The sequence below is a fragment of the Typopeltis vanoorti genome, chromosome 18 (assembly GCF_054136105.1).
Source record: "Typopeltis vanoorti isolate ZY-2024b chromosome 18, IOZ_Tvanoo_1.0, whole genome shotgun sequence".
NCBI lineage: Eukaryota > Metazoa > Arthropoda > Arachnida > Uropygi > Thelyphonidae > Typopeltis > Typopeltis vanoorti.
Window position 1 is genome coordinate 26,578,610 of NC_143566.1, and position 13,993 is coordinate 26,592,602.

General features: G+C 36.9%; 1 protein-coding gene across 1 annotated transcript; it reads right to left on the reverse strand.

Annotated features, from left to right (window-relative positions):
• Nucleotides 1-1,634: 1,634 nt before the first annotated feature.
• LOC150096560 (zinc finger MYM-type protein 5-like) lies at nucleotides 1,635-2,546 on the reverse strand. The gene has a single exon (XM_090408639.1). It carries the CDS (start codon nucleotides 2,544-2,546, stop codon nucleotides 1,635-1,637), a length of 912 nt encoding a protein of 303 aa, XP_090264765.1.
• Between the last annotated feature and the right edge of the window lie 11,447 nt (nucleotides 2,547-13,993).

Below are 13,993 nucleotides of genomic sequence, written 5' to 3' on the forward strand. Positions count from 1 at the left end.
ATTGTACACATATGTGTATGTAAATATATTTACTCTTCTAACTTTCATAGTAGAAAAATCGTGTATAATGCTCTCAAAATTTATATTATTTGTAATTTCTTGTTCTATGGACAATATTGCAAGATTTTGTAGTCTTAAATCACTCATTGTGGAATGAAGATAATTTTTTATCAACTTCAATTTGGAGAAGCTCCTTTCGCAACTAGCGACACTGATAGCAATTGTTAAAAAATTCTTAGCGAAATTACAATGTTGGGTACAGAATTTTCCAATCTATACTGTTGAATAAATTTTAGTAGATCAAGAGGGCCTTCCCCCCTGTTTTTCCAACGTTTTGCCTCTTGTAGTGTAGGTACAGCCATAAAAACCTGGATCCTTTTTCTTTCAATATGGAACTGTTCTTTATCAATGTCAATAAAGTCATTTATTTGACATTCAAATTCTTCATTTAGTAGGTTACATGGTATTATACACGAATATTTTCTTGCAAGGACATGCAACTGATCAAAGCGTTCTTTTATTTCCTTTATAATTCTATCCATAGATAAAAACATTTCTCTTCGTACTTCTTGTTCTAAGGATAGCCCCACGTCTCGTGAATTTTCCCCACTCATATTTTTTCTCCTTCTAACTCGACGCTCAGTCGATATCTCCAACTCTTCACAAATTGTTTTGGCTGCTATAACAGCGTTTTGTATTAGCGCATCTCCTTGTTCCATGAAATGGGTTTGCAAAGAATTTAGTTTTATATGGCATTGACGGATATTTAACCCTTTTATTTGCAGATATTTTTGCGCTTCATTAATTTCCAAAAGGACGGGTTCCCAATAATTGAGATAACATAGAAAAGAAAAAGATTGCATTGAATTGAGTAATATTCCAGCATCTGATCTCGTTTTACTATTTTTTTCTTCAGATGTCAATTTTTCTAAAGCGCTTAAAATGTAAAAAAATTGGTTTTTTACTATAGTTACCGCTTCTTCTCTAGCGCTCCAGCGAGTTTCTACACTGCGTTTAACACCTTGACCAGTGACAGAAAGTAAAACATCCCATCGATGAGTGGAAGAAGAAAACAACGAAAACAACTGTTCGATAGTTCCCAAAAATGTTATGGAATCGATAGCAGTAGAAGCTGCGTGTAAACATGCCAGGTTTAAAGAACGATTTGTACATGCTACAAATTCTGCATTTGGATTTATTTCCTTAATGCGAGTTTGATCACCGCTGTGCTTTCCTGCCGTGGCGGCAGCATTATCGTAAGTCTGTCCTCTGCAATTTTTTTATATCTAAACCATCATTTTCTAATTTTATTAAAATCATATTTGTGATTTCCTCGGCAGTTTTTCCTTTAGTTTCTACAAAGTCAATAAACGATTCTACAACTTTAACTTCGCTACCATCAATAACTACATATCTAATAATTTGACTGGTTTGATCTTTGTGAGAAATATCTGGAGTGCTGTCAAATATCATACAAAAGTATTTAGCTTTCTTTATTTGATCCATAATTGTTTTTCTCACAGCACCTCCCAATAGCTCTATGAATTCATTCTGAATCTTTGGCGACAAATAAGAGATACTATATTTATTACCATTTAATTTTTATTACATGTTCACGTAATACTGGGTCGTTCTTAGTCAACAAGCTCTAGAAAATTTCCTCTATTTTCCATTGAATTGATGTCTTCCTGATGAACACTTTCACGATGACCTCGAAACGCCAAATTTTGTTTTGCTAAGAATCTAATTATATCAAGTATTATTGTAAGAATTTCCTTCCATTTTTTAATTTCCTTATCAATATTCTGTTGTTGTAGTTTATCAAAAGTTGCGCCATGTCCAAGTCTTATTTCTAATTCCTTCAATTGGGAAAATGATCGAATGTGCAGTGGGCTCAACTCGTGTTGACTTATTTTGGGATGAAGTTTCCACCATTTGTTAAAACAATTTTCCGTGTTAAAACTTGATTGACAAAGATCATCAAACAGTTTGCAGCAAAAACAATAAATACTTTTCTTCGATGGTGAATACACCATCCATGATCTTAACAGCTTTTCACCATTAGGCAAAATTTGAAAAAAACAGTCGCGATTAAGCTTTCTTGTTTCACCTTTGGATTTAATTGCATTACCAGGACGTTTTACTCCTTCACTAAAATCGGCGTTTAAATTTTGAATTGCAAACGGACCTTGACGTACTAGGAATACTCTTGTATTATCGTCAATCTTGTTAGGCCATAATCCAACATCTTTCATAGAAATAGACGGAATAATTTGTGCAGCAGACTCTTCATCAGAATTTGATGAACTTTCTACTTCTTCGCCAGTATGTGAGTCAGGTCTTTCCTCTTCAACAACATTGGAATAAGTTTTTTCGCCTTCGAGGACGGCTTCTTTGCTAGTACTTGAGGCAACAATATTAAAAGAACTAGAAGTTGATTCACGGGAGATGTATTTGAGTAGTGCTTCAGTATTTTTATTCTGTATTTCCTCCCTTGCCTTCTTTTTCTTTCTAAATGACGCTCCGCTTTCTTTTATTCGTTTCATCCTACGGATATATTAAAAAAATAAATTATAGAAATAAAACGTCTATTTCGTATTTTCGTATTTTTTAATAAATAATAAATTTCGTGAAATTTCAATAAAACACAAATAATTTGTGCTACTTTAATGCAATAGAAAATAAAAGAAATTTAATTTGTAATAACTTACCTTAGAACAATTTTCTGAAAAGTGGAACAGTAATATAAATTACTACTTGCAAGTTACACAATATTTGAACCACCATGCAGTAAAGAGTACGTACAGGTCGACCGCTTAACTTATGAAAATATATCGGATATCGCGGACCTTCAAGATTATTCATACGCGGCCGCCAGTGTTTCGTCTAGTATCGTTGCCTGCGTACATTTCAAGCACCAACATAGAACAAAATGCTGTTCGCGCAGCGAGAATTGGCCTCTGAGGGACGAAGTGGAGGCAGATACGTAGCCTCGTGAGTGTGACTTAGCCGCGTCATCTCTATGGTAACGGTAATACTAAGCATTCGATAAACATCGAGCACGGAGTAGTACATAGAACTTCTACTCGACGTCGGCACCCTTGATGTCTGTATCCGAGCAAAATTTTTAGAGATAATATTTTCTACATTGACTTGACGACGAGGAAAAATATTCGAAATCATATAGTAATTCATAATTCGTGGAAATCGAATAGTAAACTTATGAAGTGAACAAGTTGTTTTTTACAACTATAACTAAATATAAAAAATGCTGCCCCAAATATGTGCCGCCCGGTGCGGACCGCACCCACCGCTCCTCCCTAGGTACGCCACTGCTAACACCCTTGCTAACTACATTCTTGCTCAGTTTCCATTGATGAACCCTAGGTCTCCCATCACCAGACATGTTCTGAAAAATTTCCTCTGAATTAATCTTGTAAAAACCCTTCAGTAATTTGAATGCCTGAATCACCACTTTCCCGCCTATCAAACAATTTCTGTAACCCACAGATTTTCAGTCTGTTCTCGTAAGGTTCATTCCATAGACCAGTTTTTATCTTGGTCATTCGCCTCTGGATCCTCTACCACCTCACCATCAAGAAGAAACCCAGGGGCCCAGATCTTGGCACAGTAGTCAAGATGGGGTCTTATCAAGGCCCGATAAAGAGGAACAATAACTTGCTTATCTCTGCTCGGCAAAGTATTATTCATTAACCAAGTGATCTCATGAGCTGATTTAGTCATTTTGCTATGTACCCCCTAAACTTCAACTCCCTATCCACCAACACACTCAAATCTCTCGCTTCGTCAACCTCCTGGAGTACAGTTTTACCAATGTGATACACTGCTGCTAATTTTTCACTCCAAAATGCACAACCTTACACTTTGCTACATTAAACCGACATAAATTCTCATTAGCCTAGACTGCCAATCTATCCAAATCATCCTGCAAATTTTTGACATCTTCTGCATTCACTATTGCCCTACTCAACATTACATTATCATCAGCAAATAAATGTACAGTTCCTCCCAGATGTTTCCCTATATCATTATTGAACAAATTAAAAAGCAGTTGTCTAAGAACAGAACCCTGTGGCACACCACTAGTAACAGGCCTTCTTTTGGACTCTCCATTCATGAATAAACTACTTTCTGATATCTCTCCATCAACCACCCTCCTATTATCTCACCAACCCTATATCCATCCTCATGTGCTGCAGTTTACGGATTAGAATTCCATGAGGTATCCTGTCAATGCCCTTAGCAAAGTCCAGCAGTATCACTGTAAATCCATTACCCTTATCCAATTCAGCCATCACTGTATTATAAAACGTGAGCAAGTTACTGAGGCATGATTTATCCTTTACAAAACCATGCTATCCTCCATACAGTATCCCATTTTCATTAATCCATTCTTGTATTTTTCCCTTGACTACTTTCTCCAAGACCTTGACATCGACTCCTGATATGCTGATCGGTCGTAATTTTTAACAGTAGTCTTGGAACCTCCTTTATGCAATGAAACCATCTTCCCCTCGTTTCACCCCCTCGGGAATAACCCAGAGCTGAGACTTAAACAATATGGTCAAGGGAACTGACAATTCCTCTCCCGCTTCACGTAAGACTCGAGCTGGGATACCATCCAATCCCACAGATGTATTTACATTAAGGTTCTGTAATATACTATTCACCTCCATTTCATTCACTTCAATTCCTGTATTAGCCATTCGTTCTCTCATTCCTGCAATATCACAGCCTGGATGATATACTCTTGCAAAGTGTTCTCTTAGTAATTCTACTATTTCAGCTGATTCAGTTACCTCCCTGCCATCGGCATTCCTTAGAATCATTTTGCCATATACATTTTTTCTTTTACTTGCAGCATATCGAGAGAACTGTTTGAGATTCACTTTAGCTTGCATTGCTAATTTCCTTTCATAATCTGCTTTTGCTTTTCTTACCACACTAGTTACCCTTCTGGCCTGTGCTTTGTATTGTTCGTGTGCCTAGAGGTCACCTTTCTCCATAAATTTCATCCACAATTGTTTCTTTTTTTGCAGCTCAAGCTTAGTGGTTATTCATTACCTTAACCCCCACTTGATTTACTTTCTGGACTGTATGTATGTAGTCAGCCATTACCTCTCTCAAACTGTCCTTAACCACTTCCCATGCGCTATTAACATAACCCTTGCAATTTAACATGCCATGGCACTGATCCAAGCGATCTCCTAAGCTTGTCATACTTACCATCTCGGTAATTCAATTAAAACATGTACCCTGTTTTAATTGAATTAATATAATTCATGTATTGGAAAGCGATCACCAATTGGACTATTTTTTCATTACAAGTGAGTTGGATACTTTTTCTAATATTATCCTTATTTCCCTATTTTGTTTTATATTTTAATAATCTTTTTCTCTGTAACATGTATTTTGTAACAAGTAACTAGTTTTTCTGTTTCTCTTTGTTGAACTATATTTTTCACAACTTTAAATAAAACAAAATAAAACGAAAAAATAAATTCATAAATACCTTTCTTTCTCAGAAGAAATAAAAGGAGATCTTTAGTAATATAATAAGCTAACCCCTTTTATTTTCTTATAGGGAGTAGGGAGAGGCCTTCAAACCCTATTTAGCTTTTGGAGACTGAGCGGACAGTTCAGTCTCCACACCTAGCCAATCAGAGATAGCTGGTCCATTTCTATTACTAATTACAGGCGTCCACCGATGAATAGAACGGCAAACAAGTGGTGCCATCTCTTGGAAGGTTACCGTCTGAAATAATGTGGGTTCTACGGTTGATTTTCTTGAGTTTACTGGACGAAACACCAGAGGAGAAAAAACCAGCTTGCCATGCCAGAGAACGACTAACTTGGGAACTGGTTGAACAAAGGCTTAGATAATGTTTCCCCGATCGGCGACTGAACTCGAACATTAAGTCTCTCATCGGGGGGCCTAGCGCAGAAGATGCAAACACCACCTGCACTGATCTGCACAGGCTCTTAAGAGATCCTTTAGCTTTAAGTAATTTTTTGTAGACTGAACAATCGGTCTCCATCCTTCAGACTCCACTTAGTGAGCTCACGCAATCACTGAACAATGCTTTTGGTTTATTAATAGTCTGAAGCAAGAGAATATGGCAGGCAATTGCTGCTATGTCCGAGTTCTTGTATTAATCTATGATGTGTTTTATGATCGATTTTTGTTTCATTTCATTTTTTGAGTTTCACAGTAAAAACCGGAAGTTTTCGAGAGAAATATATCATACTCGTATACCAAACATCGACTAAATTGGGAACAGCAGGTAAAAAGTACCAGAAGACCCTTTATTCTGCGGCTAGAATGGAATCTATAACAATCATTCTTTTTGTAACTATATGAAAATAATATTTATTTTCAGTTAGTACTGGAAATAAATATTATTTTCATATAGTATGCTAAGCACCAGGACATCAGGTATATGTCCGATTATACACTTTATGAAGTTAAATATTTTCTCCAAAAAATGTCATATGGTAACTAGAAATCTTTACCAAAAATATAATCATAACGCTTGAATAACTAGTTCTACTAGAAATGGCATTCTCCTCCCATCCATATCTACCCACAGCAGTTATTCAATTGCTTCATTGTCAAAAGATCTGTGCGAACTCGAGCAAGAATGAATAGACAAAAAGCAAATCTTTTAATTGTAACTATAACTGCTACGTGAAATTGTGTGAGCTATATGCAAAAAAAAAAAAAAAAAAACCCTGAACTGAAGAATAACAAACTGGAAGAACAGATTGCATACTAGTGCTCCTACGAGCTTGCGCGTGTCGGATTTATTATGCCTCAGTGCTTTATTCCTATTACGAAATTTAGTGAAGTAGATTTTAATGAATGAAGCTGTTTCTCCTGTTATAAGCTCATACTTTTTGATTGTAATGCCTTGCTAAATGAATTTTAACTAAGAGACAATTAAAGAACTTTTTTTAACCCGATAAGACTAAGATATGAAGTGGAGAAATTTGACCAATTCTGAATTCAGCCCACATCTACATCTCTTAATGAACAGAAATGCGAACCGTGGACTAGATCAGTTCTTTAAGCCACGGTATATGGATTGGTCGTCGTATTAAAGTAAAGAGGATAGAAGATTTCTAACTCTTATTATTGAAAAGTAAACTATACCAATACTTTCTTGATCATATAATCTATGCAACTTAAGATAGAATAGAACAGATAACATTTAGCAATCTGTACATTTGTGTACCTGACATTCAAGAAAGGTGTGTTCACAGCGGGAGAGATTGAAATTGTGAGAACACTCACCAAGTGACCAATTAATTTAACTCCAGTTTGATGACCATTTTCTTATTACACGATGTTTCTTCAAACTATATTTAGATGATTAGATTTGTTTCATAATGTGCACGAGGATGTTATGATTAAAAACTGTGAGCATTCACTGAACGCATTGGCTATTTTTAAGGTAAAAAAACTGGAATATTTTGAAGGAAAAACTGCACTATCCTGAAGAAAATCTACAGCAACCTGCAGAAAACTGGAATATGCTGAAAACGATATCTTCAATCCTAGATGGGACTTTATCATATACTATCTACCCGATCCTTCCTGTTTCTTGCGACTATTATAGGGAGTTTCCCGGTTTGAACCCCTCCATGTGGGGCACCTGTCCATGGTGGAGGGGACCTCCCAGTGATGGTATTGGCCCTTTTCATTCTTCCTCTTTTTCTTTGCTTTTCTTCCCGTATTATTTGCTCTACTTCTCCTGAGTCTTTTTCACTATCCTTTTTCCAGACCACCATCACTGGGATCCAACGCCCTGCCGCCATGTTTGCCGTGGACATCCGGAAAGGTGTTGCAGTAAGTCTCTTACCACATGGTCCGGGGTCGAGATCCTAGACCTGCTGCAGTGCCGGTATAGCATCCAGGGTAGCCCTGGCTTTCCACTCCTGAGTGCAGTCTTTACTTGCCGGGTAGTGGGCCTCCATGTGTGGCTCCGTGGTGGGTGGGGAGCTCTGGCGCCGAATTAAAAATTCCTTAAAGATGAATTCTTCATCCTCAAATGTTTCAAGGACCCTAACAAAGTCCCAACCAAATACTGATAATATGGACACAGCATATGGAAACAAAAGTAAGAAACAAAAGATATCGAATACTAACATAAATGTACCAACCTTTTAATCATTCATGCAACTGGTGAAAAACCAATTGGGAAAATGTCACCCTTCTTTATTCAAAAAGGTTTAGGACTGGTAGGACCTCCCAAAACTGTCAAGAAATTGCGTTCTGGTGATATCCTTGTGGAAACAATGTGCGAACAACATTCCGAGAAACTACTGAGAGCAACATGCAATACAACATGCAATGCAGTAACACCTCACAGAACACTCAATTCCAGTAGAGGAGTGATATCAGAATGGGATCCCCTTGATGTTCCTGATAAGAAGATATGTTCAGAGCTTAAAGATCAAGGAGTGACGGGTGTGAGGCGCATCCTGATTCACAGGGATGGTCGCCTAGTCTCAACCAAGAACATCACCCTTACTTTTGATACTCATACTAGGTCTCCAACATCTGTAAAAGCAGGGTATCTCAGTTGTCCTGTTAAAATGTACATTCCTAATCCGCTGAGATGCTTTAAATGTCAAAAATTTGGATATGCCCAAACTGCCTGTCGTCGTTATACTACCTGTGCCGGATGTGATAGTAAAAAACATGATAATAAATATTGCTGTGAAAAAAAGGCTAAATGTGTCAACTGTCAAGGAGATCATCCAGCATACTCTCGTGCATGTTCATGTCAGAAATGGAAAGATGAAAAAGAGATACAAAAAATTAAAACAGAACAAAACATAACATATCTGGATGCAAAAAGAAAGGTGGCCACTATTACACCTGTTCTACGATCCTCTTATGCTGAAAAAGTAATTAAAAAAGTGCCAAAAGCAACTCAAACATGTCTATTTTGCCATTAGATAATTTCACCATACCTGAACTTTACGATCGCAAGTGCTTCTCTGTTGAGCGCATTAATCACAAGACCAATGGCCTTACTCCAGAGACAACTTCAAAAATGGTCCAATTGGATGAAAACTCACCTGTCAAAAAAAGTTTGGAGACTTCACGCAAAGATAAACCACCAGACACTCGCACAGAAAAAATGGATACCTCGATACCCACTGAATGTAAACTAAACTTACCGACTGACCCTAACACATTTGATGTTTTGAACACTCTACCAGAGGAAGAGATGGACACTGGCGTCCATGCTTTCCTAAAACAGTGGATAAATATAAATCTGAAAAAGGTAAGCCCTCAATCTCTCGAAAAAATAAGACAAGTCAATAAAATCAAAACAATAGGAAAATGTTTACAATGGATTTGTCGTGGGATCCGCCAGAATATTGACGACATCAAGACGTTGTTGCAGAAACACAAACCTTTCTGTTTCTATCTACAAGAAACTTACTTAAGACCCAATGAGGACCGTACCTTTAGCAATTTCACTGTTGTACGTAGGGATAGAACTGGTGATGGTCCTGCTCATCGAGGAATAGCTATCTAGTGGGAACTCATATTCCTTTCCATCAGATCCAAATTAATACTTCTCTGGAAGCAGTAGCGATTCGCTTCTCTGTGGAATTTCTTATTACAGTATATTCAATTTGTTTACCACCAAATGCTGATTTAAATGAAATTGATCTTGATAACCTTATCTTGCAACTGCCTCAACCCATACTTTTGATGGGTGACTTTAACGGTCACAATACTCTATGGGGTAGTGCTAACACTAATAGACGAGATCGAATCATTGAAAAAATTCTTGATAATAATAACCTTTCCCTTCTAAATAATAGACTCAATACTTTCTTCAATATGCCTACCCGCTCATATTCTGCAATTGATTTTACAATCTGTTCCCTTCTTCTTCCACTGCTCATGTGGGACGTTGAAGAGAACATATAAGAAAGTGATCACTTTCCTGTCCTTTGTACAATTTCTTCACAGGAACCATGTTCACCCACACAGATTATATGGAAAATGGACCAGGCTGACTGGAATTCTCTCATCTTGCAAAATTTAATGCTGATGCCATCAGTCAAACACCTATCAATGAAGCTGTAAAATATATAACAGAATGCATTGTCCAGGCAGCAACAACCTCCATTCCAAAAACAACATGTGGATTCTCAGTCCATCCAAAGCCTTGGTGGAACCTAGAATATCAGGCAGCCAAAAAAGATCAACACAGAGCATGGAGCATATTTTATAGATAGCCCACCACATCAAATTTAATAACTTTCAAGGGTGCTCGAGCCGAAGCACGTTATGTAAGACGTCAGAGTCAAAAACAATCATGGATCCAATTTACTACATCAATTATTCAAATGACCAGTCCAAAAATTGTATGGGATAAAATCCGGAAAATGAAAGGCAGATATAGTACACATTGTTTGTCCACCTTAAACTATAATGGAGATGTTCTTGCTGGTCCCAAAGCTATTGCAGATACTTTGGGAGAAACTTTTGCTAAAATCTCACCAACAGCTTCATATTCTCCGGAATTTTTAATACTGAAAGAGAAACAAGAGGAACAAAGGCTTAATTTTTCTACCAACATTCTTCGGCCATATAATCAGCGATTTGTCAAGGAGGAACTAAACGAGCTCTCCTACAATCTCATCTCACCCTAGTGCAGTAGGATCTGATGACATCCATTATGAAATGATAAAACATCTGCCATCATCTTCTATGGATCTTCTTCTCTTATTATATAATAGAATACTTGCAGAGGAAGAGTTTCCAAATTCTTGGCATAAGTCAATTGTCATTGCTATCCCAAAACCAGGAAAAGATCCAACACAAGTAAATATTATCGACCCATTTCTCTGACCAGCTGTCTTTGTAAGATACTAGAGAAAATCGTTAATGCCAGATTTCTCTGGTATTTAAGAATGTGGTTTCCGTAGACACGATCAACTTTAGATCATTTAGTTCGGTTAGAAACTTGTATATGAGATGCATTTCTGAATCGAGAACATCTTGCCTCAGTTTTTTTTTTGACATCGAAAAAGCTCATGACTCAGCCTGTAGATATGGCATATTAAAAGAACTCTGTAACCTATGTCTCAAAGGACACTTCCCTATATTTATTGAAAACTTTCTGTCCACGCGAACTTTCCAAGTCAGAGTGGGAATTACTCTATCTCGACCATATCATAAAGAACAAGGTGTTCCCCAAGGTTCTGTCTTAAGTGTAACCCTTTTTGCAATTAAATGTAACTCAATTATTGAATAGCTTCCTCCCACTGTAGACAATGCTCTATATGTTGTTGACTTTACAATTTGCTGTTACTCACATAACATGAGGGTAATTGAAAGGCAACTTCAGCAAGCAATTGATCATGTCTCTCTGTGGACTCTTAATAATGGATTTAGGTTTTCGACAGAAAAAAGTGTCTGTGTACACTTCTGAGGAAAACACACTCATCACCCAGATCCTGAACTAAGAATAGGACATACTGTTATTCCAGTAACTACAGAAACCAAGTTCTTGGGACTCATCTTTGACAGAAAACTCACATTTCTAGCACATATTCGTCAGCTAAGAGAGAAGTGCAAAAGAACTTTGAACCTCCTTCGCACTCTATCCTCTGCTCAGTGGGGTGCTGATCGAGCTTCATTGTTCAGTCTTCATCGTGCACTTATATGTTCAAAGCTGGATTATGGGTCCCAAGTCTATGGTTCGGCAAGACAGAGTAACCTACGATGGTTGGATTCCATCCATCATTAGGGTATACGGATAGCTACTGGTGCCTTTCGCACCTCACCCACTCAAAGTCTCTATGTTGAAGCAAATGAACCGGCTCTATCACTTCGACGGAAACAGTTGTCTCTTAATTATGCCCTAAAAAACACACACATCAAACTGCTATACATCCTTTTGGTATACGTATTAAAGAAACTGTGCAAGCTGTTAATATAAATGTTGACAACATTAGCTACACTAAACATAATAGCATTCCTCTATGGCAGGTTTTCACACCAGCTGCAATCTGTCACTTTGTCAGCTACAGAAATCTTATATCCCATCATCCATTTACCTGCAATTGTTTTATGCAGACAGAGCAGCAATAGCCGATTTCTTACCCATCTATACTGATGGTTCAAGAACTAACACCTCTGTTGGCTGTGCTGCTGTATTTCCTAACATTATTATCTCAAATCAGATCCCACCACACTGCAATAATTATACAGCAGAGTTACAGGCCATTCAGCTTGCACTTGTGCATATAAAGGAAAACTGCTACCAAAAGTGTATAATTTATAGAGTCTCGTTGAGCTCTTTACAGGCCATCTCCTCTCCTATGTATAATCCACACCCAGTACTTTATGAAGTGCTACACGTGCTTCACAAAATGAAAATCCTTAATTTGGATGTTCAGTTCTGCTGGATTCCCAGCCACATCGGATTCAAAGGAAATGAGGCTGCAGCTGCAGCTGCTAAATCAGCTCATAACTTCTCCACATACTGTTTGACAGTTTCATATATAGGCTACAGACCACTTATATGATCAAAGCTAATTGTTCAGTTGGAGTTAACATGGCAAGAAGCATGAACAAACAAATTATATAACATTAAACCTGAAATTAAACACTGGCATTCTAGTCAATGTACAAAGAGAAGGGAGGAGGTTGTCCTTGCTAGGCTCCACATAGGTCACAGTCACCTTACCCATTCTCATTTACTGAGAGCTGATGACCCTCCCATATGTGAAAAATGCAACACACATCTCACTATTCATCATATTCTGATAGATTGTCAAAAATTTACACGAGAGGGGAATGAAATTTTCACCTATCTAACCAACCCATATACACTCAGGAAAATGCTAGCAGACTCAGACAAATTGCATGATGCTTTTAATATTTTAGAAAGAATTAATTTGTACAAACACATTTGACCATAAATTTGTTTATATGTAAATACTTTTTGCGTAACTTAACTTTTATACATGCGTATTATTCATTAGGTTAAATCTGACCAATTATGTATTACCATAGGCCTTGATCTTGTATATTTGTATCACCCTGCTGTAATTTTGTTAATATGTAAATACCATAATGCTAAACTTAAAATTTTATGCATGAATGCTGTATAATAATTCCTTTCTGACTCTTTAAGTATTAGTATAATAATGTTTGTTGTAATCTTACTAGATGTAGACACACTGCTTTCCTTGACTTGTTTTGTATATACATATGATAACCTACAGTTATCTATTTATGTATTGCTTAAATCTCTGCAGTAATTTTGTTTATATGTAGAAACTGCATCACTCAACATACATTTTGTGTATGCATCTTATTTACTACTTTATTTTTTGAATAATCATGTAGTGCTGTAGGACATCTTACCTACTTGTGTACTTTCTAGAAATTCTGTTTATATGTATTGTTAAATTCTGTTTATATGTATTGTTAAATTCTGTTTATACTGCATTGCTAAATTTAATTTTCATCCATGGATTTTGTATAATAATCCCTTTTTGCCTATTTTTGTACTGCTACAAAGGCATCTATTATAATTTTACATATATGTAGATACTGCATTCCCTGACTTAGTGTTTCATATATTATGTATTAACTTATATTGTTAACTATTTTTGCACTACTGTAATAACCTCTGACCTTCTGTGTTGCTGTGCCCTCTGCAGCAGTTCTGTTTACCTAGAGATGTTGCTTTGCTTTGTGAAACTAGATTCTTGTACAGGCATATTGTTTACAATTTTCTGTAAATGCTAATGTTGTAACCTTTAGTATGGCACAGTATGACTTTTGTAGTTTTTGTGCCAAATAAACTATAAACCAAACCCAGCCAAACCCCGTTTGAATGAAATTGTAAAAGAGTATATCGCAGTAGTAACCAGTACCTATAAATAACATAATCATCCAACCTCTTCTGTTCCACGAATGGAGTAG

Coding starts and splice junctions, on each gene's coding strand:
- LOC150096560 (XM_090408639.1), bottom strand. CDS start 2,546: ATGAAACGAATAAAAGAAAGCGGAGCGTCATTTAGAAAGAAAAAGAAG.